Below are 26,443 nucleotides of genomic sequence, written 5' to 3' on the forward strand. Positions count from 1 at the left end.
ATGTTTTTATATTTGTCTCTCCAAATAATCTTGAAGATGTTCAAAAAAAAAATTAGCAGAATGACGAAAAAAGTATTTTTAACTAGCAAAATCGTAAATGCTATAAGGATATCCGCTTTCACAACTTCCTGGGTAATCGATTGTCGATTGCAAATCGTTAAAACTGTTATGCTAAAATAAAACGTGCACTACTATACTCTACAATTGAAATAGATGCCTTAGAAGCTCGTATTTCACATGTGGACCCACATGAACATTGTGGAATACGTAGTTTTGATTCATGGTCATACTTTTGAAACTCATGCTAAATAACAGACCCGTAGAATTTGGGTCATTGCCATCGGCAAATTACAATGGTTATTGTTTTTCTAAAAAATGCAAATTAATGCAATGCAAATTTTCTTTAAAGTCTGCTTTAAACTGGAAATTTTAAAAGAATTTTTTTTCTGCTTTTTTGTTACTTCAATAATAGCTGAGTAAAAAAAGATGAAAATAATTATTTTCTTGTGCTAAAATATTTATGTGTTGCAACAGGTAAAAGGCTGTAGTTGTGAAGAAAAGATGTGATATATAAAGAAGCTTTTGCGTTATAGTCTAAGGTAACCAGGATATTGGTAGTAAAGTTACGATTTAACTACACACTTGGGTGGAACGTAAAATGAGAGTTCAAAGTGTGAGTTATTTATAGCTAAATTATTGAGGGGATCTAATGCAATTAAATAGTTTCTACAGAGTTAGGAAAATGATTTATGAATTTTCGTAAAACTGATGGAAAAGATGAATAATATTAGGATAAGCAAATTCAAGCTTAAAAAAGGCTAATTTGGAGGATATAGATAAAAGATGGACATGGAAAGGTGGTTGCTAGGGTAGTGGGAAGGAGCTTGGTGTGGGTTGTAAAAGAGTAGGAGAAGCCTGGTCGCAAGGATCGACCGGTCAGAAAAGTGAACTCGATCCCAGTTCGAACGCATCGACGCGATAGGCGCCAGTCTCTCAGCATACTAGTCCAATAATTCATCAGATTTACAAGAGAGAACGTGATATTTTATTCTTTTTCTATCAATCACGCTATCATTTGCCAGCGTTCAGCCCCCACAGTTGCTACCAGCTCATTCTAATGTTCGGTTTATCGATTGCAAGTATGTATGAATTTTTTTAATCAACTACTAAATAGCAAAAAATTCGCGCCAAAAGTTAGAATAAAAAATCATTCCATAAAAAATTTTGCTTAATAATTCTTTTTAATCGAATCATTTTTTTTTTCATGTAGGAAAAAAAAAAATTTTAATTCGAATTTTTTTTAATTAGAATTTTTTTCGAATGATTTTAGAACTATGGCCATGGTTACTTATTTGCAACTGCTTTGGATCATTAATAAAATACATCGAAGAGTATGATCCGATAAGGGTTGTCCGGTGTGATGCAAAGTGTGATGGATATTCGCCAATAGAAGAGGTAAAATATACTTTTAATTAACTTTAAATTTATTAGTAAAAAAAAATGTTTGCATCCCTTTTTTTATGATGCAAAATAAAAGAAAAGAGTAACTTCCCTCTTTAAGTATCGAAAAACAGGTTTTCACGCTTGAGATACAAAAGAAGCATCGCAAAAGATCGTGGACCCTGATATTAGGTCTCTCGTTCGGGGAAGAGAGCTTCTCTCACCCGCAGGCGCATCGTGGTTGGTTCTATATAAAAAGTAGGCCAATAAGTAAGCGAACCTGTTCCTTAACCCGACTCGAATACGATTTATACGGTTCCTGTGGTCAAAGATTTGCCAATTCCCATGGATTTACGTATGCCAATTTATTCAGCATTAAGCTCCCTTGATTGCAAAAAACAATATATAAACACCATGCTATAAATGTGAATATTAATCGTTCATTATTCTAGAAATTATTTAGATAGACTGGAATGCAGATTAAAAAATGAATTCCTTAAAAAGAAATCATGATTAAGATTCAAAACAAACCAATCTAAAGATTAAAACACGTTTAATTAAGTATTTTAAGAAACTTGGTCTCATTGCAATTAATTGATTAATAATTTTTTTTTGACTGATCATTATCAGATAGTTTTAATTAAAACAGTTTTAAATTAATTTTTTTCATTTGAGAGCTTAATTAATTTATAGTGTATAGACCTCTGCATATCAACGAATTACACCAAGCCAGGAAATTGTCCCGAAAGAAATTCCATGTCACCTTTCGAAGCTGCTTGTTTAATTGCGTGCTCCAACGACTCGGAATGTCCAGACTTGGCCAAGTGTTGTTCCAATGATTGTGGAGTCACGTGTATGCATCCCACAGGTTTGGGAAAACGCGAAGGCGAGTTTTTTTAAAAGTCTTACAAATTATATTCCTTATCACAATTTATTATACTGTAGACTCAATGGTTTTTAAGTTCTACACGACAATTATTTCAATAAAATAAAGAATGATTGCTTGTTTTTTTACTAAATTACAAAAAAATGTTCTTTCTTATCTAGATCTACCTTCGATACCAGATACCATTGAGATACGTCGCGAAAAAAGCAATAAAATCACTCTTAATTGGACCACAAAAAAGAAGGACTCTCTAGAAAATGATCTGTTTAATACACCGGTTCGATATTTAATAGAAGAAAGACATGTTTTAGGGCCAAGATATCTTGATTCTCGATTAACTCCGTGGTCAGTTCTCAATGTCTCTAGTAAATCTCATCTTTCTACATACACCGAACTAAAAAAAGGACACTGGTATCAATTTCGAGTAGCTGCTGTGAATGAAAATGGATCCCGAGGGTATTCAAATCCATCGATACCCTTCAAAACATCAGGTTTCATTCATAATTTATTTCTCTTTTTTTTTTGGGGGGCAAGGACCCTAAAGGTTTGCAATACTCTCACGTAGGATATGATGTTTTTTTTGTATTACTAAAGAACCAAAGAATCCACGAGAACCCCGGAACCTGTCTTTAAGCGGAGCACGCGTCCAACCAGCGGATGGGAAGCTGAGGATTCTTCTTCGTTGGAAACAGCCGTCTTCTGACATTCCGATCATGTTTTACAAGTTGTTCTGGAGTCAATTGATACGTGGACCTACCAACGAGTCGATTCTTATTTATCATCGAAGTATTTCTAAAGTCAGTATACATTGATTTTTTTAAATTTTATTTATTCAATGAAAATAAAATAATTATCAATGTTAATTAAAATAATCGTTATAAAAATATAATATATGATGTAATATAATAATATAATATTTCTTTCTAATAGGATAAAAGTTGTTTCGAAATAAAAAATTTGGAGATCGGTGTACAATACTTTCTGCAAGTTCAGGCAGTTTCAGTTTACGGAGGTCGTCATTTAGCTTCCCGCAAGGCGTCCAAGGTCTTCAACAGCACGGATTACCCGAAATACGGTAGGGACACGAGCAATAGGTAAGAATAGGGAGTAAATCTAATTAATTATGTACCAGAAAAAAAAATTATCAAGTGACTATAACTCTTTATATGATAAAAGCTTTTAATTGAAAATAAATAAAACAATGATATAAACTTTTTTTTTAACAACTCATTTTTTAAAAATATGTTAATTTAGAGTGATTTGTTTAAAGCTGATGTAGAGGGACGCTTTAGCAGATGTGAAAGACATCATGTTGGCTTACGAGTACGCAGATTAATTTGTCAATGCGGGGAGGACATTGAGGCACGTCTAGTGTGGCCCGGAGACCCAGAGGCAACGAGTTACAATATTAGTTGGAAAAAAGAATCATGCGGGATTACGAAAAATTCTAAAATCATTCATAATTTAATATCAGCAGTATCATCATCACAAATTATACAGGTTTGGTTTAATAAATTTATTATCACTGTGAGAGTATTATCAGAATCCAATTAATTTAATTAGAAAAGTGGATTTCATTGTTGGCTGTCAACTAGAAAGTAGATTAAATAGCTACAATGGCCATTGCTAGATAGGATTATACGATTACTAAATAGTAATAAATTGAAATGAACTTTAAAAAATTATTTATTTATACTTATTGATTTTTCTTTTTTTTTTTTTAAACATTCAATTTTCCATAATAAATTAAATTGTTTACATTTAATATTATATTTTTTATTAACAGAAGACTAGATTCGACATAAAAGGATTGGACAAAAATTGTACATATACTGTAAATGTTCGGAGTATTAATGGTATTAATAAAAAAGAAAATGAAAATGATTTGGAACGTAGTGAAAATTGGGAAACTGAAGAACGAAATTTAGCAGTGGAATTTGTGACAAATGGATGTCAACGTCGTCAAAATCGTGGTAGTGATCGGTTAGGAGATTATAAAACAGCAAAGTGTAAAAAAAGGAAGGCCAGAATCAAGAAAATTTATAATAATAAATTTCTATAAAATGCTTTGTCACGTAAATTTTTACTTATTATCAAAGACAATAAATAAAAGTATTTTAAACTGTCAATATTATTTCTCAACCCTGAGAATAATTTATTATCTCTATCAACACTTTGGTTTTGATTTATCATAATTCGTTGGTGATTTTGTAGACTAGAAAATGTTTTTTTGATTGGTTCTTAATTTAAAATAATGTAAAATGCAATCATTGAAATGAATAGATAATTAACAAATATTGTTGGTGAGGATGATGTATATCCTAATAAGTGATGGTAGACTTTTCTGTCTCCAATATTCTGAGTTGGCCGATAATTTTGTTTCAACACTCCATGATTCGTTCGAATACTTTTGAACACTTTCAACTGCAAAAAATTTTTTCAATAAATAAACTTTTTTTTAACAATACCAGCTAAAAAATGAAAGACAGATTACAGATAGATATTCTTTATAAAGTATATTACTAAAAAGTCATCGAATTTCGTGAAAAAAAGTTGGATATAGTAATCTGTCTTCCATAACAAGTACTTTGATCATTTGACTGAAAGCTTTTAGGAAAATGAAATGAACCTGTGCTTCAGATATCGACAATTTTTCTGACATGATAAACCAAGTAACAGCTTCCTGACATCCAGGAGTAGTCAAAGAGCCTTCGTACCGATAAAAAGTCGTGCGATCATTCGGAAGTAATTGCATAGGAATTACTTTTCGTTGTATTTCCACACTACTCATTCCCACCCACTCTGAAACAGCTTCAGCTGCTTTTAAAATGGGATATAGCTTTTCATTGTCATCATCGCTCAACTGCAATAATAGAAAAGAAATGTGAAAATCGAGAAAATCAATTTCTTCACAACTATTAGCTCGACAAATCCATTAAATAACAAAAAAAAACAACTTTATTTGCAGCAAACCTTGAAAAGTACTGCAACGACGCTGATGCCATTGTGAGACTGTGAAGCTATTGATACATTTCCGTATTGCTTATCGTAGTGAACTAGGTGTAATTCTAAAGCATCACGAACACCGTCGATTGTGTGTTCGGCTCCCCAATGAAAATGCATTTGCTCGAGAACATATGTAGATGTGAGACCACCACCAGTTAAAACTACTGGCACTCCAGACAATGTGATTTGAACTAAAAATTCATTCAATATGTAAAATCAATTTCATTACTAATCATGTTCTAATTAATATTTGTTTACTTACGACTGTGTCCATTATTTGTCAAAGTTCCAGTGTAAGCAAAATCATATCGAGTAAATATTAAAGAACCTAAATCAGCTTTGACTGTATCATCAGTCACAATATTTATTGGAGACTGTCGGTTACCATTCTTACATACTCCTGACCAATTTTCTGGGCCTTAAAAATAAAAAAATTTTATTTTTGGAAGTTTAAACCCTCAAATTGATAAAGAGAATCTTTTTATAGGACAAAAAATGAAAATCTAATGATAACAAAACGGCGTCAAACAAGAAAATATTCGCAAATTGACAATTATCTAATCTGTGCTGCTGTACATCATTTCCTCAATCAGTTAGACAGCGGTAGAATGATGCGATTCAAAGGCCCTCCCTCGTGTTCCTCTTTCCCCTTAGACATCCTCAATATCCCTTACTCTTAACTGGTACATGTCCGATCGACATAACGCCAGCCATTGACACGTGAACTAGACCAGAGCCCATGATTCTTTATTATTCAAAACACCTGATATATATCTAGACTACTTCAGTATCTCATTATAGAAACTACAAATTTCATCATTTTTTCAATTCTATTTTATCTATCACGTGATTATTTTTCAGTACTTTACCATGTTCTCCTGAATATGTCCAATTTCCAGAGCTTTGGTGACTTAAACAAATGCCTGAAATGCAAAAATAAAAACAATCGAAATTGATTAATAGATTGAGGAGGATTATTGTAAGAAATTAAACATCGATAGTTCAACATCAGTGCAAAATACTATTGTAAACTTTACTGTGATGATAAATAATGTTCTATTTATTTATTTCTTTATTTTGGTATAAAGAAACTGCAAGTATGAGCATGTAATTTATTTGCAAAAAAATGTAGAAGAATAGAAATAAAATTTAGCACGAGAAAGATTATTTCAATCTAGACATAGATGCACTTTGTTTCAAAAATAACTATCAATTTTTATACTTTTAAATTCAAAAAAATTAATTGTCGAATAAATAATACTGAAAGATGAATTGATATTTTTTTTATTGTGACTCTGTACGTTAATTCAACGATACGAATTAATATGTTTTGAACAGTTAATTTTTTTAACTATTTTAATCTATAACGTAATACCAGAAATTATCCTATCAGTGTAATTGTTGGGGAATTAATTTTTAAAGGAAATTAACGTATAAAAAATATTACTTAAAGACTAATAAAAGACAAGCTATTATATTTAGAGCAGGTATTTTATTTGTAGCTGTAAAAATTATTGTTAAAATAATTTTCTTTGGATTTTTTTATTCGCTACTTGAAATCTGAATTACAATTTTAGATCATAGCTAGGCACTCCTTTCCTCTCAGAGTTAAATAATGAAATAAAATAATTCAATTGATTTCGCTAGCACTCGTAGATCCTTCCCATTGGTGAATTTATAAAGACAGAAACATATTAAGTAAATTACACATTTCCTTACAGTCAATAGAACAATTTAAAAAATACTTGACCCAAACCTAAATCAATTTTTTTTTGACAAGATCACTTTAATTTCACAATATCAAATTTTTAAAAAAATCTCTAATATTCTTTTACTTATCCAAAAATTCATTTAATTACTCACTTGATATTGAGATAATAAGTATTATAGAAAAATCAAGTTCTCTCATTTTCATTTTTGTTTGCAATATATTTTTTAAAAAAAAGTAAAGTATAAAATTTTTTTCCTTTTTAAAAACACTAAAATTGTTTGTATCTAAAAGAGCAGTATAAAAAAGTATAAACGAAATTTAATATTGAAAGATAAAAAATAGAAATAAAGTTAACAGAGCGTCTGATCAGCTCGACAACAGACCAACGACTGAAGATGACATGTTACGTGGACAACCCCCGAGATATTGCACAAGATCATCATCGGTATCAGACGTTCTACTTCAAAAGATTGTCTGCCTTTTATTTCAGCTTCAATTTAGTCTAACTTGTCTGTACTATCTCATGAAAAGGCTAGATAATTGGACATATCTTTACAATACTTGATTGAATATAAATACAAGAACGAAAATCAAAAACATACCCGACATCAATTACTTTTTATGCTGCCATCAATTTGCTTCTTTTCCAAATGTTTAATTTTCTTTTCCAGGTGTTTGTTGTCAAATCATGATGATCAAAGGTATCATCAGACCTGACAATCTATCATCAAAGTTTATAGTCCAATTGATAGGATTTTAATTGAAGCAAGTAAACATATTCTTCCAAGATTATTTGGTAGTTTAAATAGAATGATTAATAAATTTTTTACAACCATGACCTACTTAACTTGGCATAAATTCATTTGATTCATTGATTACCTGGCCAAATGTTATGTTCTAAATCAGAAAGTTTATTTTTATCCACCGTTTAGAACATAGGCATTCAGGATTGATAAAACGTGGGTGGGAGCTTTAAAGGGGTATTCCCCTTGTATTATATGTACACGATTATTAATGCAATTTATTCAGAATCCTGTTGATAACAAATACCCATATTTACACATTTATAAAATAGCCCTTGATAAGGATTAAAAAATTAGTACATTAAACTATTTATTTTATCTAGAATAAACTCAGATCAATCTTAAATTCATGTCAGAATGTTTTCTATCTATTAAAAAAAATTTTCAGTAGTAAAAAGTACATTTAGTACATACAGACATTTTTATCATCATATCTATTATCTTGAAAGTTATCAAGACTGGAATTTTTACCTTTTAATTATTCCACAAATTTATAATTGGTGCCCTACTCTACATTAAAGTAAACAAACTTGTCGATAGGCTACCAGATAGCGAATTAATTTTTTTCTGTTTTTTTTTCTCAAAAAATTATTGATAATATTTTAAGATGAAGCGTAAAAATACTTGTTATTAAAGATTCACTATGATCAAGCTTAAAAAAATCTAACATCATAAATCAGAGTATTTGATAATCAATTCAAGTTAAAATGTACCATTTCAATTATTTAAAAAAAAATCTGATGCTTGAAAAGATGAAAAAAGTGATACAAGATAATAAAAGTTATTGATTTATAGATCTATGATCTCAAATACGCAATAAAGTGCTTTCAAGTATAATCTTTAACTGAAAGCGAAGATATTTGCAAGCCACAGCTCGCAGAGCAAAAATAGAAAGAACCGCGTGGAGGAGGCTGAGGAACAGATAGAATGAGTAAGAAGGTGATTTTTCAGTTGAGTTTGTGGCCTTCTAGTGACCATCGTGACACAATTGAAAACAACAAAATGGCGCGAATGCACGTGAAATCATCTGTAAGAAGTTATGAATCTTCAAGTACTTCTGTAAACGTTAATCCAAAGGAAAAAATCAAAGATTGCTGCAGAAAACTCGTGGCATTTATGTGTACTCAAGTTGGAGTTGGTGGTTTAATAGTCGGATATGCTATTGTTGGAGCTATTGGATTCTCTAACATTGAACTGCAAACAGAATATCCTCATGTAGAGGAAATGAAAGAACTAAGAAAAAATTTTTCAGAAAAATTATGGTCAGCAACTGCAGCTGATCGTAATGTTAACATACTTAATAAAACAGCATTTGAAAGACAAACCGATGGTATTTTGAAAGATTTTCAACAAGACGTTGTTGAAGCTATAAAATATAAAGGCTATAACGGAAAATCTGTTAAAGATGTTTGGTCCCTTCCTGCTGCACTTATGTTCTGTTTATCTGTTTTTACGATGATCGGATACGGAAATACAGTACCCAGAACACCGTGGGGTAAGGGCGCAACAGTCGTCTACGCAATTTTTGGAATTCCTCTTTATGTTTTATACTTCCTGAATATGGGCAAAGTTCTTGCCCATACGTTTAGGTAAAATATTTTACGATTTCAATGGTTTAAGATGAATGCACCAATAGTCGAGTGATAGAAACCATCAGCTAATTATAATATCCTGGTAGCTAAATAAATAAAAGAAAACCAAATAATATTCAAAAATAAATATGTTTTTAAATCAACATTTTTTGATGATGGATAAAAATGATTGATCTAATCTACTATTGGTACATTTGTTTTATTTCAATTATATGTAGTTGCTTTGATAAATTATTTTTGATTCCAGATGGTTATATCAATGGTTCCATGAATGCACTGGTCGTAAAAAGCCTGGTCAACGAATAATAGTTCCATCAACAGCCTGCTTGTGGGTTATGTTTGGCTACATACTCATTGGTACAATTTTATTTGCTCAATGGGAAAAGTGGGATTATCTAGACAGTGCTTATTTTTGTGTTACATCACTTTGTAAAATTGGGATGGGAGATTTTGTTCCAGGAGCTGATGTTGAAATCAAAAATGGCAATGGTAGTCATCTTAAATTAGTTATTAATTTTGTTTATTTGCTTCTTGGTCTAGGATTAGTTGCCATGTGTTATAATCTCATGAGAGAAGATGTTAAAGAAAAATTGAGAGAACTAAAAGAAAATATTATTGATGCATTTGAAGATTTCAAATTCAGAATGGTCACCTGTTGTCGACCTAGCTCAGAATGATTTATTTTTTAATTTTGTTATCTGTTGTAAAAATTTAAAGACTGCAATTCACTTGTCAAAGACATTTTCGCATTATTTTTGTTTTGTGTACCTTTTTTACATAAATAAATAGATATTTTTAATTTAAAAATCTGAAGCTCATGAATGAATTGTTTTTACATTTTAATTTCAAAAATTTCTGTAAGATGTCGTTAGAGTGTACTTTTTTGATCATCAGTTGATAAAACTTGTTGCAAAATCATGACTCCTCGCGCTGATAAATAGAAGGTGAGTATGTAAATTGGTTTATTTTCATTTCTTTTCAATAATGTGTGGACAAGAGAATAAAAAAATGAGTGTTCAGGATAAAGTGGAAATATTAACGCAAGAGTGTCTTCAACTACGTCGAGAGCTTGATGCAACACGTGATTCTAAAGAGAAGGAAAAATTAGTTTTAAAACATATTAAGGAATGGGCCAACGCTGAGAATTGTGTCAACGACTTCCAAAAAGGTTATTATTTATTATTAACTATTTCAATTTTATTAATACTAATATTTCATATATAAATCGTTAAACATAATAATAACATTCATACATATTCTTTCTCTTTCTTAAACAATCATACTTCAGGTGAAATTGATTGATAAAATTTTTCTTTGATGAATCAAAACCAAAATAAGTTATCAAAGAATGAATGATTCGGTGACGCAAGGAAAAATGGGTACTAGTAATGCATCAATGAAGAAAACAACAAAAATTAATTCTAACAAACTATTGTCAGAAAAGGAAACTGAGGAGTATAATCGACTGTTGGAGACTGAAAGAGAACTTGAAAAAGAATTGGCCAAGTTAAAAGCTGAATTAGAAGCAGGGCCATCAATAAAAGAAACTATTGAAGATCTTCATGAATATAATGACATCAAAGATGCCACTCAAGTTGTTTTGGGAGCGATGGCTACTATGCATGGCGTAACAATAGCCAGTTTGCACAAAGAATTTAATGTTCCACTTAAAGAAGACTGAAGTTGACATCTACTAATAATTTCTTTTCTTTGTATTATCAATAATTCTTTAGCTATTGTTGTAATTGTTATAAATTAATACTGTTACACATTCATATAATGTATTGAAATATTTGTTAAGCTTCATGTCACATCTTAGTTAACACATTAAAACTATTTTTTATTCCAAAAAAATTGATTGCACTTTTATTTTTCACTCCTTTAGGCTTAGAATGGTTCAACGTCTCTGAAGAACTGTCAATCACTCAACATCTTACCGGCAAAGTTGTTGCTCTTGATTTCTTCACTTACTGTTGCATCAATTGTATGCATATTCTTCCTGATCTTGATGCACTGGAGAAAAAGTTTTCTGTACAAGATGGACTTGTTGTTGTGCGTTCATTTGTTTACTTCTTTTTGATATCAAATTAAGCTTAAAAAATTTTTTTTATTAGTCTTGCAATATTGTTTTTAAAAGATTCTTAAATTAGCTAAAATTAAATTATACTTTTTATGCATTAATGAAATGACATCGAATATTTTCAACAGATTGGAGTCCATTCTGCAAAATTTTCTAATGAAAAAGACTCGCAAAACATTTTATCCGCTGTTCAACGATACAACATTTCACACCCCGTTGTTAATGATGCTAAATTGTCCATGTGGAGAGATATTGGGATAAGTTGTTGGCCTAGTCTCGTAATTTTAGGTATAGTGATAACTAAATCCCATAATCAAGAAAATTTATCAATTGATTTATAAACTTATAATTATTATTATTAGGGCCAAAAGCTCAACCGCTTGTTGTCCTCGTTGGTGAAGGTCATCGCGAAGAGCTTTTTTTATACACTAAAGTTGCACTGTCCTACTTCAAATCACTCGACCAAATATCAAAGCATGACCTTCCATTAAAACCAGCTCAACACTTACTACCCATATCAAGAGATGTTCTTCTGTTCCCTGGAAAAGTTACAACTTTTGGAGAATCCTATGGTGAAAGAATTGTCGTTTCAGATACAGGCAACAATAGAATTTTGGTCATGAAATATGATGGAAGTGTTGAGGATGTTATAGGTGGATATTCACCAGGATTTAAAGATGGTAACTATAATGAAGCAAGATTCAACGCTCCTCAAGGTGTATGTGTTCTAGAAGACTCTATTTATGTCGCTGATACTGAGAATCATGCCATAAGACAAGTAAAAAATATTCTAATAGCCTCATTCATTAGAATTAAATGACTGTAGTAATTAAAAAAAAACGATTCTTTTGATAGATTAACATGAAGAACAAAACTGTAAATACCATAGCAGGAAATGGAAAACAAGGGCACGATTATGTAGGTGGGAAAGTTGGCAAAGAACAAATTCTTTCGTCACCTTGGGACGTTGCTATTTATAACCACGAGCAGAAGGGATCAACCGTTCCAGTTCTCTTAATAGCTATAGCTGGTATACATCAAATATGGGCATTATTTCTTAAAGACACCATTTGGTGGAAAAATAAGTAATGAATATTGTCGTTTTTCAAGTATTTTCTTTATGTCTTTTATTAATTTAAAAGGAATATTGTTCTAATGATGTAGGGAGTATAAAGCCAATACATGTGCAGCAATTGTGGGTAGTGGCAAAGAAGAAAACAGGAATAATTCTTACCCTCATGCTGCTGGTCTTGCACAACCATCCGGTCTTGCGGTTGCGCAAAATCATAAAGCCATATTTTTTGCTGACAGCGAGAGCAGCTCAATCAGACGAGTCCATCTAAATGATGGTAAAGTTTCCGCAGTAGCTGGCGCTGATAAAAATCCAATGGTAAAATCTTTTAGATTTAATCAATTAACAAAAATAAATTCAGCAGAGTAAAGAACAAATAAGCTCTAAACAGAATTTTTCTCATAGAATTTGCACAATTTTGGAGATGTTGATGGAATCCAGTTTTCAGCTAAACTTCAACATCCCCTAGGAGTCGCTTGGGATGATGCAGAAAATGTTTTATACGTTGCTGATACTTATAATCATAAAATAAAACGTTTAGATCCATCCGGAAACTGTGAGACTTTATACGGTGCTGGAAAACCAACTAAAGATCACCAGGTAAACTGTTTCAAGTAGATGACGCATTTTTACGTAACAATGAACGATAATTGGTTAATACATGTTTTTAGTTCAATGAACCAAGTGGCCTAGCTGTCTCACAACGACAAAATGTCATTATCATTGCCGATACCAACAATCATTGCATCAAAGTTATCAAGAAGAGTAATCATTCGATAACAACGGTAAGATTTCTAATCGGATAATTTTTTTTGTGAATTCTTCACCGATATTATTTATCATTGTTTACCCATTATCGATCTTTCTAGATACCTGTGAAGCTGCCAAAAGATATTGGACGACCTGCAGAAAAAGTACTCAAATTCTCTACAGAAATAAGTACACAACAAAGTGAATTAACAATTTCTTTCACTCCTAAATTTAATGCTGACCTAAAATTTACACCAGAAGCTCCTCAAAAATGGTCTCTTGATAAATTACCAATGTCTTGGATGGCTGAAGCCAAGTCAGGATCCATAGAAACACCAATTATCATAAAACTTCCTCAAGGAACGGAAACAACTGATAAAATTAGTGCAATTTTAAATTTAATTGTGTGCAAAACTAATGAATGTATACCAAAAAAACTTCAAGTTATTTTCAACGTTAAGCGAAAAGCTGATGCTCCAACTGAAGTAAAAGAATGTGAAGAAATAGAAATAAAATAATTTTTTGATAACAACAATTTTTTGTAACACGTACTTAGAGAATAAAAACAGATAGTTTATTAATCCTGTTTATAAGAAAAAATTTTAATTTTATACTATCGCAATAAACTATTATTTACTAACTATGAAAAGATCTTTTATCTAGAAAAACAATCTCCACTAATAAGGTCATAGCTATTTGAATAAATAAATTGAAAATTTTAAAAATTATTTTCATAATTCTGGATAACTTGAACTAAGATTATGTGGTAGATGCAACAGTGCTAATGACTTATGCGTCGTTAGTTATGCATACTTCTACCTCCATTAACTGTAAATAAAAGATAAATTGTCATAATTTTAATAATAATCTTCTATTATCTTTATGAAAATAAAAAAAATTTGATAACGAAATAAAGTTTATAATTGGTAAAATATGAATTTATCAAAAAATTGCTCACATTTACATAATTCAGGAAGTTATGAAATTTAATAATATTATCTTTAGTAATAAAATTAAAAATGCAAAAAAATATTTATCAAAAAAGAAAGATGCAAGAGAAAGCACTTGTGGAGGCTTTCGATAAATGTCCACAATTAATTAAACTCTCGTTCCAGTGACATTTACGTGAGATTTAAATAGTAGTTACGAGTCCTTTCGTTTGTCATCATAAATTATACAGATGTGCGAATTAATTTTATTATATCACTGTATATAATATATTGGATATTAAAATGCATTCAAATGATTTTAATTAACAATCAATTAAATCATTTATAATCAATGGAGCAGTTGATATGTAATACGTGTACGTAGTGTGTCATGTATTCGTTATTATTGCGTGCACGAATGAATGACGAGAGGGAAGAGATTGTAAAAGGGTGAGGAGAAACACGCGTGTAGTGAACGAATTGTCAGGACAGCGTGCAAATATGCGAGACCAACCGATGTCTATGCCATCTGGTTAATTAATGACTGCTCTTTCGAACTCTCCTCTATTTGCCATCGTATTTCGCACTAACGGATATTTTATAGCAAAATTGTGCTATTAAACGGAAACGGATATCATTGCATCGTTTGTATTGTATTTACAATAATAAATTATGTAACATCAATAAATATCAGCAATTAATTTTGAGGATAATGATTTAGATGATGCCCAATTTTTTTTTATAAATTTAAAATTTTTCTAGGCATTGTGTTTTATTTTCTTTAACATATAAAAAAGTCTTGTTGATATTATCTTCAACTGATTACGATTATTTTGCATCTTTTTACAAGTACTTATGTCTTTTCATATTAAGTTAAGAATGGAAATACTAATAAACATGAGACTATTGACCACATTTGTAAAGCAATTTAAGACGAAGAGAGGACCGTTATGTTTCGACTTTGTTCCCACGAAGCCAACCACTTTGTTATTAATTATGGGTTACTAGGAAATCTGAACACATTGACCAATTTATCTTATTAGTCACGTTACTTTATTTATCAAATAAACGTAAACTATTTTATTAATCCAACTGCTTAATATATTATTCTCATCAATTATCGTAAATACTATCAAGAAAAACAAGTACATCTACAGGATCAACATGCAAATATAATTGTTAAAAATATTGCATATTTGTGGTATTTTCTAGAAATAAAATGCATCGATAAGAAATTGTAATTTCTGTGCTACATGTTTGAAAATCTTCCGTTCGATGGTTTTTCTTTCTCCGAAGACATCACGTCGTTGTCCCAGGTCGGGTCGATCGGTCGGTCGGTCACATAAGACCCCGATCTCACGATCTCAATCGATTTAATCGTATGAAATTTTCCCGTTGCAATAAAAAATAAAAATAGATTTTTATTTATTTTAAAAGAGAAAACTTGTATCGATCTTACTTTTAAGATTAAAACAAAATTGATTAAACTAATTATAATTTTATGTTATTGATAATAAATGAAAAAAAAAATAACAAATTTAAATCATTTACTTACTTAATTCTTTTAAATTAAGATGTAAACATTAATTAACTAGATTTATGAAACATAGAAAAGAATATAAATAAACTTATAATTATCTTTCCTCAATTTCTCACTCTCAGAAGTTCATATTAAAAAGGATGTAAAATGATTTCTAGCAGCATCAGCAGCATCTAAGGCACCTCGCGCTACCCGGCTGTCTTAAGGAGCTATTTATAAAGTAATAACCGTCGGGCAGGTCGGGTCTTACGTGTCGACGTGAGAGATAGAACAAGTCCAACAACTTCTACCCATCTACCGTCATTTCATACGCGAAAATGTCTTCCCTGCTTTTTCCTTTTTTTATCAATTAATTTTTTCCCTTTCTTGATAGAACATCAAACACGGAATACATCGTTAAAACATCTGACTCATCTATTTTCTTCTTTAACAATAAGTAATAAGAAAAAAGAATTATTTTAAACCGTGAAAAATTAGCTTTTCATAATGACAAATTTTCAAAAATAAATATTTTTTTAAAACTGGATGAAAAAATTATTGGAGATCCATTATAAAAAATCATTCTCAATATTTCACTGTGATGATAATTTTTGAATTTCTTTTTTATTTAACATACTCCAGTAGCTTTGTTCAAAAGCACGCTTTTATCATTAATATTTTAAACACACATTATTTTATGAAAAAATACCAATTTCAGAATTTTAAAAACAAATATTTTTTATCCCAAACAATATTGCGTATATTAAAAAATTCTGGCTAGTTATTTACAACAAATAAATTGATAAAATTGTGGATGCAATCTCACTTTAAAAAAGTGACTAGAGCATTGCTATGCTTTTAGAGGATATTTTTCATCTTTTTTCCATTCATACAAATCTTTATTTAGTACTTAAACTGTAAACTATTAAATTTTCCATAAATTTATAAAAGATTATTTACAGGTAATTTAGAATTGCCAAGTGTACACTTTATTATGTTAAAGAAGTAACAAGTGGTAATTGAAGCGCATAAGTTTGTGCGTAGGATTAGTATGAAATTGATTATTGTTAAAGCTTGTGCATAGAATAATGCATCCTTTTGCATATATTCCAAGTGTATATTCTATCTTTTTGTTTTTCTATTAATAACAATACCATAAAATTAGATTATTTGTTTAGCTGCATTGGAGTAAGTGCATTTTACTATTAATGTATATTATTAATACATTTACGTATAAATATAATATCCTTTAGAAATAAGCGTGCGTAACGATCGTTTCAATCATTTAAGTTATCTCTATGATCAATCGTGAGATAACACTCTCGCTAGTCACGCGCTAAATCAATCGTTTTCGATTACATTGTAACGGGATCAGTAATAAATTCTCCTCAAACAATTTTATATTGATTTACTTTGATCGATTATAAATTTCTCTAATGAATCTCATGTTTCAAAATTTTTCTACTCCAATCCATTTTCAATCTAAAAAACAAATTGTTTCTAAAAAAATTGCGATACTGTTAAAAAAATAGAAAAAAACAGAAAAGAATAAGTAGAAGGGTGAAGACTTTTATCAAGGAAAGGATGAATATATATGTATATATATGTATATATATGTACAAGAATATCAAGACGAGCCGCAAGGCCGAACAAGCACGTCTGAATCTACTTACATAGCACGACATGTTATTCTAAGTAAATTACACTTTTTTCTTCGGCCCTTCATTCTAACTACTTACAATAAATTCTATAAAAATTGTTAAATCATCTGAAAAACGTCTAGAAATATCAAGAATTTTTTTCATCTAAAAAAAGCTTTATCTTTGAGTTATTTATATTCAATAATAATTTATTTATTTATCCTTTTTTCACTTTTATTCGATTTTTATCGAGAGAGAAGACGATAATCTGGAATTTCATGCTAGCTCAACGGAGCGTGACATCTGCATAGGAATTTTCTCACTCAGACACCTGAGAATTTCTCGCAAGATTCTTTATCTATATAAAAAATACAGATTCATGAAAAAATATTTGGATAAATGATGGAACACTAATTGTTACTCAAACTCATGACTTCTCTTGATGAAAAAAAGTCTGACAATGAACTTATTTCTACTACCCTAGTTATCTATCACGAATCATCTGGATAAATCTTCTCTATAAATATTTATCAATTTGTAATAAAAATGTCCCGTTTTTTTTTTTTAATTTCAAGATTCAACCCCTTCCCAATGTCCCTCCCACCCTATTAACTCATGTACTCTCCCTCCCGTATGACCATTTACATGTCCCTGTCTTCCTCACGCCTGCGAGGACTTGCCGACAGGTTCTCTCTCCCAGTCTCTCCCTCTTATCCATCCATTCCCCCCGGTTTTGGTTCCCTGTGTACGCCAAGGGTACCCACGTCGCAGTGTACATTTATCCGGGGTACACGACGGCCACTAGAGTTCAAAGAAGTCTCATCACTTGCAAGACAACAAGAGACTTGTATACAGTAGAACGGAGAATCGATCAAATAAATAATTGACATTAAAATAAGTAAGTGATTAGATAGAGAGAAAGATTATTAAAGAGAAGGAATAAAGTGTAAAAAAGAGCATTGAACTAAGTAAAAGAGAGAGGACGAAGCCTCAGGTCTTACAACGGGGTCACTACCCTTCGGCCAGTGGCAAGGTCAACTGCAAGATCGTTCATCCGGCGATCGACGCGAACGAGAAAACACGAATATTACTCTTTCATGTGATAATTGTGAGTCTAACAGTAATGTATTCATAATTCGGATGTTGAAGAAATTTTTTAACTAAAAATTTAACGTAAGTTTTTTTTTTTATTTTATTTTATTTGAAAATTAATCATAATATTAATTTAATTGAATTTTCTATTATCAATTTTGAAATTGTAATGAAAATAATATAAATATATTGAATTGTCGTAGTTTTAGAAATCCAGCAAGAAATACGAAATTAACAAAAATATTTTTTGGTAATTTTTCGTGGAAAATTCGAATAAGCAAAGCCATTGTAATATTTTGTCAATGAAAATAATACCATTGATATATTCAGGATTTGACCCAATTTGTGCTTAGTAAGCGTAACACATTTTACACGATCGAACGGTCCTATTGTTTATCTCGTCCTATTGTAAAAGCAGATAAAAGGGGTAAAAATAGAGAACAAATGACCTATCATGTGTTTTATTAGGAAAACTTTTTTTTTTTTCAAATCATAATAAAATAAATATTCCTATCGGTAAATTCTGATTCATTAAATGAAATAAAAATTTGTGGTTGAATGAATAAAAAAAAGCTTTAAATCCGTCAATGCACCGTTGAATCATCAAAAGCAACGTAAAATACGTAATACAATGACAGCAATGAATATAAAGTCGTTTATAACCACAATTGGAAATTTTAAAGTCACAGTTTTTCTTGCATATTTTACTTTTCATTTTTTTATCTCCTTTATTTTTTTTTCTTGACATGTCGTAAGTCGTATAAGTGAATGAATCCACTTAACGGTATTGGAAACGGTCCAGGTCTCGCAACGAGTCAATATCCAGTCTCTGGACACCTTCCGAATTCTCAGAAGAAATTTCTAAGATTTTTCTCCTACAAGATCACTTTTTCGGATGCACCATATCACTTTTTATCTACATCAAATCTCGACAGACAGTAACTAGACACCGGCTAGTTATTAAGTATCTTGAAAAAAAAAACCATCAAAGGAAGAATAAATTTAGGGATTTTTTTTCTTTTTAAATCATCGAATAAAAATTAATTTTTCATAAATTGATCGTTGCTCCCGGAAGTGTTATGTTAACGGAACAAAGTATTTGCTAACGACTTGGCAAACGAAAGGAGTTAGAAATGAAAGAGTCATAGAGAAAGAATAATATGTGGGAGTGCTGAAAAGTTGTTCAAATATTTTACTAAAATTTTTCGAATAATTTTTTTCAAGTATGACGTCAATATTATTATATGAGAAGAAGTATAAAGATGGATACGATGATGGATAAAAAGCATTAAGAATAATTGAGGGTCTCCTAATGACTTAACGGTAGCAATTCGTCAAGGTAATAGGTGAATTGATGTAGTCATTTGTACGTTTTTTATATCCAAATTATCACGTTATGTATTTAAATAAATTTATAATATAAAAGGTATTACGAGGGTGAAGTATGATAGTTTAGATGACTCACTAGATTACGAGTGTGATGCAACAGTTAATGGATCCAACAGCAACTTAAAACTCGTCTTAAACCGGTCTTGGTCTATGTCATGGCCAAAAAACTTGAGAAGTTCATTGACATTGATTTTGTTTCATTTTTCCTTTTTTGATTTTTTCTTTATATTATTCAGCAATTTAATACTTGTCACCTGTCTTTGGGTCAGTAGACCCCACCATTCATATGTAAATTTATGTGAAGATGCTACAGTTTGACCTGAAAGATATAAAAATGGAAGCAAAAAAGAAAAAAACCAAAAGACATACGACTGAGACCAACGTGACTTGGATAATTCGGTCGAACGTGTTTGACGAACAACGTGTGAGAATTCTGTACACGGAAGTCTAGACAATCACATCTGAATTTGGAACGTGTCACGCGTGGGTGAACTACTAAATGCTACTTTACAAAGTATTACTGTCATTAATACTTATAAACTTCCCTAAATGTAATGCAGTATATAGAGCTGGTCAATGGCTTTGCGATATTTGGCTACAGACGTGTTGCATTGGAAATTTCATTCATAAAATTTGTCATGTGTTATAGATCGAAGTGAAAAATGAAGATACTATTTGGTTGGCTGCCAATTTTGGCGACCATACTAATAAATTTGCAATGGGCTTCTTCTATTCCTGTCTCAAAAGATGAAATGACAATTAGCAGTAAAGGGTAAGTAAAAATAATTTTTACTATGAAGAAATAATTGAAATATCAAAAACATTTAAAAGAAAAGATATTAATGATTTTTTATATCGTTTATTTAAAGTATTTCTCCAAATGTATGTTTTTAGACGACTCGTATCGAGGTATATAACTGTAACTGACCCACAAAAAAGGATATATTCATCAAAAACCCAACCACCATCACCAATCCATTTCTTTAGTCCTGACAAAATTTACTACTATACTCATGACATTAACGGCGGAATGGTAGTAAAAGAAATGACCGAAAAAGAGATTCAGAGCTTGATCGCAGCAGGAAGCGGAAATTTGCCTGTACCAGTGCAAGAATCATCGAAGGTTGAAGAACTTCAGCCCGGAGGAACAAAGGTTAAAAATAAAAACAAAGCATAAAAGTAACGGTAAAAGCACCATTCATCATAATAATTTTGATCTTTCAGGTGTCAGACGTTGTTACGAATGTTAAAAAAGTCGTGGGATCTGAATTGTCAAAGCCAACACCAACGATAACAGCAATTCCAACTATTCCAGGTCATGCAAATTCAGAATGGAGTAACATTTTACCCTCAATTCTTTCTGGAGAATCAGATTCCGGAGCTTCAAGTCAACCTATCTCTCAACCACAAGAATCTGCAAAGCCAAGCGTTGTAAAATACCCAGATGTTTATCCAAGTTCGTATCAGGAACCTGATGAGAAACCAATGATTCCAGTTCCAATGATTACAGTCGAGAAGCCTAACCATCATGAAAAAGAAAAAGATGGAAAACCTGTTTATGAAATATTAAACACTATTCCAGCAGAAAAGGCCGGTACTACAAGTGTCAATCAATCTGCTGTTGATCAAGATCAAGTTGCTGGTGCTTCCGAAGCTGTAAAACCTGTGCTAGTTACATCATCAACAAGTAAACCTGAATCATTGAATAATGATAAAAATTATTATAACATCCTCCATACAGCTGTTAGCCCTGAAGATACCTCTAATGGAGAGAATAAAAAAGATACTGTTAGTGTAATTGCAGAATCATCCTCAACATCTGTAAAGATTTCCGGACAGGATGAAATTAAAATCCATCAAGAAGAAATATTAAAGCCAATGCCAGTAGTTTCTAGTACTACGCAAAAGACAGAAGATTTGTCCAAAACAGATAGCACTGTGATAGAAGAAACTGAAGTCACAATCGATCCTACAGAAATTCCAATGATTGAAATTCTTACAGAAAAATTAACTGAAGCTCCACTGTTGGATAAAACCGAATTCACGACAATCTCAGGACCTATTATTGAATTGGCTCAAGAAAGCTCCAGCTCTGAAATTAATCCTTCATCAAGCTATGATAAAGATAATTCAAATAATTCGTTAACTCCTTCAAGTTCCGAATCATCAGTTGATTTAATTATTAATGGTGAAAGTGATATTATTAAAAACATTGCATCAACATTATCCAATCCTTCACAAATTCCGGTTGAGATTATTGATATGAATATTTCAACACCACCTCATATAACTCTCGATACTCATATAGATGCTTCAACAAGTGATTTTAATCTCATTACATCAACTGAACAATCTCAAGAGAAGGTGGAAAATTCTGAACAACTTTATTCAGAGATTCCTGCTCTAAAACCAGTAATTCAATTGACCGAGAAAAAAGAAAATATATCTGGAATTACGACTGAATCTTCAATTAAAACCGAATCAATATCTCAGGAACTCACAGACTCATTATCTAGTATGCTTAACCAAGTATCTGAAGCTATGCCATCAAGGATTCCATCTGGAGAAGATCAGAAATCCAGAAATCCAGATGCTGACAAAACAAAAATAGAGCCAGTTGATACTGAGCTTGAAAGTAAAGAGTCGGTTGAGTCTAATGAATTTAAAGTAGAAGATCTGATAACAACAGAGATTCCATTAAGTACTATTTATAATGAACTTTTATCTGCAACAAATTCTCCAAATATCGAAGAAAAAAGTACAGAGTTTAATTATCTTAATGAAACTACAACTCAAGCTATAATGACAGAGCCTGAAATGAATAAATTCGAAGAAAAAGATTCAGAAATAAATATTTCAACTGAGTCTCCAACAATAATTACCACTGTATATCCTGAGATAGTAGAATTGAAAGAATCTTATTCTGAAATAACTTTAAGCCCTGAGATTATACAATCAGAAGAAAAAAAGCCAGTCACTGATATAATCAAAGAGACAAATACCTCAAATACTCAAGATATAAAGGTAAATAACAAAGACTCAGAAGTAGATAATAAATTAAACGAAGCTACAACTCCAGTTGATATTACGAGCACAGAGGGATTAATATTAGAAGTAAAAGAATCAACAATTAATATGCTTAATGGAACTTTATCAAACAATACAACTTTAAATACAGTTGAAGATGTTAAGGTCGAGAAAATTCCTGAAATAACTACTTCAAGTGAATCTTTACTAGAAATCACAACTCTAAGCTCTGAAAAAACAGTAGAAAATACTTCAACGTCTGGATTTATTGAAGTAAAAACTCCAGAAATTCCAGATAAATCTAGTGAGACAGATACATTAAATGAATCATTAGCACCAAAAGCGGAAAATAATGAGCCAACAAATGACAAGAAACCAGTTGAAGTCACTACTGAATCACCAATTGTTCGAATTAATGTGTCAGATTCTAAAGAAAATGATAATATGCAAAAAGACGAGCCTACAAAAAATACTGAAAATATTAAAAATGTCACAGAGTCAACAATGGTGAGAATTAAATTAACAAATCCAGTGTCTACGATAAATGCTATGATTGAGTCATCAACACTTCAAAATACTACACCAATATACGAAACTTTAACATTACCACCAACAGAAAATTTAACTGCTAATGGATTAGCAAGTGGTTTAATAGCAGGATTTGACGTAGAGTCGAACACAGATAAGAAAATTATCAAAGAAACTGAAGCTCCAATGCAAACAATTCAATTTGATCAACTTCCAATTATTAATGATTCAGTAAAGCTTGAAAATCTTGATGTAACAACTACTACTGAAATAACAACAAAAGAAAGCACTACTGAATTAACTTCGACAACTTCGGTATCAATAAATAAAGATATTCTACCTTTAGAGGCAGAAAACAAAGAAAACATCGCTATTCTATCAATTGATACACCAAAAAATACTTCATCTTATTTAAATTCTCCAGAGACTAATAAAACAGAAAGCACTTCGAATTTACCTATAACTTCGACTGAGAGTACTTTGGAAATGTTAAATACATCTACTCCATTGGCAGAAAATAAAACAGATGCTCCAGTATTTTCTTCTACGATTAATGAAATCGTAAATACTGAAAACAAAGTTTCATCTACTGAAGCACCAATTATTGTTGTTTTATCAACGAAAATACCCCAAGTAAATGCTATTGAAAATGTTAATTCAACTGCATCGGAAATACAAAACAGACCAAAAGATCAAAAGAAAGAAACGAGCATGGAGATTGTAGAGAAAGTATCAACATTGTCACCTTCAGCATTACCTAAAGTTGAAGAAGCTTTTCCAACTTCGACTGAACACACTCAAATACTCTCGACAACTACAACTCCAAAACCATCAGACCCAACAAATTGGATTCCAGTACCTCAACCAGATGAACCAGTAAAAAGTCGTAATGATTCTTTAAATATTTCTAAACCTTCTGGAGAAACAGAAGCTCAGCCACCTGTTGCTTTAGACCATTCTAAAACTACTCCTGCATTGGATACGAGCACTCAAAATCTTGAACCAGATATTGCTTATTTTTCAAATCTATGCAATGATTTAGCTTTCACTCTGTGGACTGCAATTAATAATGGTCTCAGTACATCTAGATCTCTTGCAGTTTCTCCTTTCGGAATGACAAGTATGCTAGCTATGATATTTTTGGGAGCTCGAGGAACGACATCTAACCAAATGAATGATGTTCTTAAACTTGACGATGTCAGTTCATTCAATCCTCACTTAGTCTTTCAGAATATTTCAGACTCAGTAAGCATTGCCCGAAACCAAGGAATAGCCAATGCAGTTTTTGTAAGAGAATTATTTGCTGATAAAATAAAAGTTCGTAAACTTTTACCGTTTTATAAAGAACAAGCACAACAATTTTATGATGGAATTGTTGCTGAAGTTAATTTTGCATTTGTAAGTGATGTAATTAGAAGAAGAACCAATTTGATGGTTCGAAAACAAACTGGAGGAAGAATTAGAGATTTCGTAAAAAGTAATCCACTACCTTTAAGATCACCATTAGCAGCTCTATCTGCTAATGTTTTTCAGACTGATTGCAGTTCTAGTGATGCCACATCTGAAGGAAGAGACGGAGAACTTTATTTTGCTGTCTCTCCAGCAGTTAGACAAAGAAAACTTATTCCAGTGCCAGCGACATTATGGAAAGCTGGAGTTCTAGCTGGATACGAGCCTAATCTTGATGCTACAGCGATTGCTCTTGGGGGTCTTGATAAAATTGTTTCCACAATTTTCATAGTGCCAGGTCAACCAGGAGCCACTGCTCCAGGAGATAATTTGTATAAATTAGAACACAGACTAGTCGAGGGTGCCCTACATGATGGAACGTGGAATAAATTACTGAAAGTTATAATTCCAAGACCAGGACTTGAACTACAAATACCTAAATTCAGCCACAGAAGTATCATTAATGCTACTTCAGCACTAAAATCAATAAGATTACACGAGTTGTTTGATAAGCATGCCGATCTCAAAGGAATTAATGGTATTGGGCACGATCTTCATCTTGCTGATGTTTTCCAGGTAAATATTTTGCCATATTTTTTGACTAAAAAATTCTTTAAATCAATTAAAAATATTATTCACTGATTGTTTATTTTTTCAACTTCAGATGAATCTCTTCAGCACATGCGGAGACGAAAATATTTTGAGTGGTAAACACCACGAAGAAATTTACCCAGCAAGTCCGCAAAGAAATGCTAGAGTTGATGAAAATAATCTAAAGAATGAACAAGATAAATTCGAAGATATTAGAAATCATAGTGATGATGACGATGAAGATAATAATCGATTAGCTAAATTCTCAAGACAAGTAGAAAACGAAAAACCAAGATTAAAATTAGATAGGCCATTCCTGTATGTTGTAAGACATAATCCAACAGGATTAATTCTTCATATGGGACGTTTTAATCCTCGACTCTTACCGTAATTTTAATATTTCAGTTTATTATTATTATTTTTTTTAAATATTTCCTTTACTCAGTGTTGTATCAAGAATGATAAAAAAATTATTTGTATGAAAAATACTTATTTATTCACGTGTAATTCAGCTGAAATAATTATCATTCTTTACTCACTAATACATCACGAAAAAAAGGTTAATAATTATTCAAGATCTTGATCACTGTCCAAATGATTATTTAATAAAATGAATATGGAATTTGGTCTGTGATCGAAATCAACATTATGAAATATGCAATTGATGTTAATCCAATTAATTAACGTAATAACCAATCGATAAGTTAACCGTAAAGTATTAACGATTATTTACTATTAAATCATAAACTTAAAATAATGATTTTACTAGTTGAATGAATTATAAATAAATGATTGAGTTTTTTTATCATGGTCGAGAAATGAGCGAGTATGTGTGTATATAATTAATTATTCAAAGTGCTAATTGTAAGTCATGTAGAAAAATTCATGAATAAAATGAAAACAAAATTTACGTACTAATTTTAGGTTTACTTTTCAAGT

At 31.1% G+C, this 26,443-nt stretch overlaps 6 protein-coding genes across 6 annotated transcripts; 5 read left to right on the forward strand and 1 right to left on the reverse strand.

The window, feature by feature from the left end:
* Positions 1 to 955: 955 nt before the first annotated feature.
* On the forward strand, positions 956 to 4,443 carry Kal1 (Kallmann syndrome 1). Its single transcript, XM_035081890.1, has 8 exons — positions 956 to 1,139; positions 1,331 to 1,455; positions 2,134 to 2,326; positions 2,488 to 2,817; positions 2,921 to 3,123; positions 3,257 to 3,401; positions 3,597 to 3,826; positions 4,113 to 4,443. Exons 1-8 carry the CDS (start codon positions 1,118 to 1,120, stop codon positions 4,386 to 4,388), a joined length of 1,524 nt encoding a protein of 507 aa, XP_034937781.1. The 5' UTR covers positions 956 to 1,117; the 3' UTR covers positions 4,389 to 4,443.
* Positions 4,442 to 7,460, reverse strand: LOC118066101 (putative carbonic anhydrase 3). The gene is made up of 6 exons (XM_035081891.1): positions 7,196 to 7,460; positions 6,202 to 6,255; positions 5,595 to 5,750; positions 5,300 to 5,523; positions 4,956 to 5,189; positions 4,442 to 4,750 (listed from the first exon to the last, which is right to left on the reverse strand). Exons 1-6 carry the CDS (start codon positions 7,245 to 7,247, stop codon positions 4,568 to 4,570), a joined length of 903 nt encoding a protein of 300 aa, XP_034937782.1. The 5' UTR covers positions 7,248 to 7,460; the 3' UTR covers positions 4,442 to 4,567.
* Positions 7,461 to 8,777: 1,317 nt separating this feature from the next.
* LOC118066037 (potassium channel subfamily K member 1) lies at positions 8,778 to 10,166 on the forward strand. The gene is made up of 2 exons (XM_035081771.1): positions 8,778 to 9,435; positions 9,686 to 10,166. The coding sequence occupies exons 1-2, from the start codon at positions 8,849 to 8,851 to the stop codon at positions 10,113 to 10,115; spliced, it is 1,017 nt and encodes a 338-aa protein (XP_034937662.1). The 5' UTR covers positions 8,778 to 8,848; the 3' UTR covers positions 10,116 to 10,166.
* A 223-nt stretch (positions 10,167 to 10,389) lies between these two features.
* Positions 10,390 to 13,983, forward strand: LOC118066059 (NHL repeat-containing protein 2). Its single transcript, XM_035081808.1, has 9 exons — positions 10,390 to 10,606; positions 11,324 to 11,490; positions 11,647 to 11,806; positions 11,881 to 12,296; positions 12,374 to 12,603; positions 12,683 to 12,908; positions 12,996 to 13,190; positions 13,262 to 13,375; positions 13,460 to 13,983. The coding sequence occupies exons 1-9, from the start codon at positions 10,423 to 10,425 to the stop codon at positions 13,856 to 13,858; spliced, it is 2,091 nt and encodes a 696-aa protein (XP_034937699.1). The 5' UTR covers positions 10,390 to 10,422; the 3' UTR covers positions 13,859 to 13,983.
* LOC118066060 (DNA repair protein SWI5 homolog) lies at positions 10,465 to 11,134 on the forward strand. Its single transcript, XM_035081809.1, has 2 exons — positions 10,465 to 10,606; positions 10,727 to 11,134. The coding sequence occupies exon 2, from the start codon at positions 10,787 to 10,789 to the stop codon at positions 11,117 to 11,119; it is 333 nt and encodes a 110-aa protein (XP_034937700.1). The 5' UTR covers positions 10,465 to 10,606; positions 10,727 to 10,786; the 3' UTR covers positions 11,120 to 11,134.
* Positions 13,984 to 18,216: 4,233 nt separating the features above from the next.
* Positions 18,217 to 26,385, forward strand: LOC118066108 (mucin-5AC). Its single transcript, XM_035081900.1, has 5 exons — positions 18,217 to 18,601; positions 20,559 to 20,681; positions 20,804 to 21,062; positions 21,134 to 25,489; positions 25,578 to 26,385. Exons 2-5 carry the CDS (start codon positions 20,572 to 20,574, stop codon positions 25,893 to 25,895), a joined length of 5,043 nt encoding a protein of 1,680 aa, XP_034937791.1. The 5' UTR covers positions 18,217 to 18,601; positions 20,559 to 20,571; the 3' UTR covers positions 25,896 to 26,385.
* The last annotated feature ends 58 nt before the right edge of the window (positions 26,386 to 26,443 follow it).

This window comes from Chelonus insularis, unplaced genomic scaffold, assembly GCF_013357705.1.
Source record: "Chelonus insularis isolate UGA/USDA-ARS -01 unplaced genomic scaffold, ASM1335770v1 contig_326_pilon, whole genome shotgun sequence".
Lineage (NCBI taxonomy): Eukaryota > Metazoa > Arthropoda > Insecta > Hymenoptera > Braconidae > Chelonus > Chelonus insularis.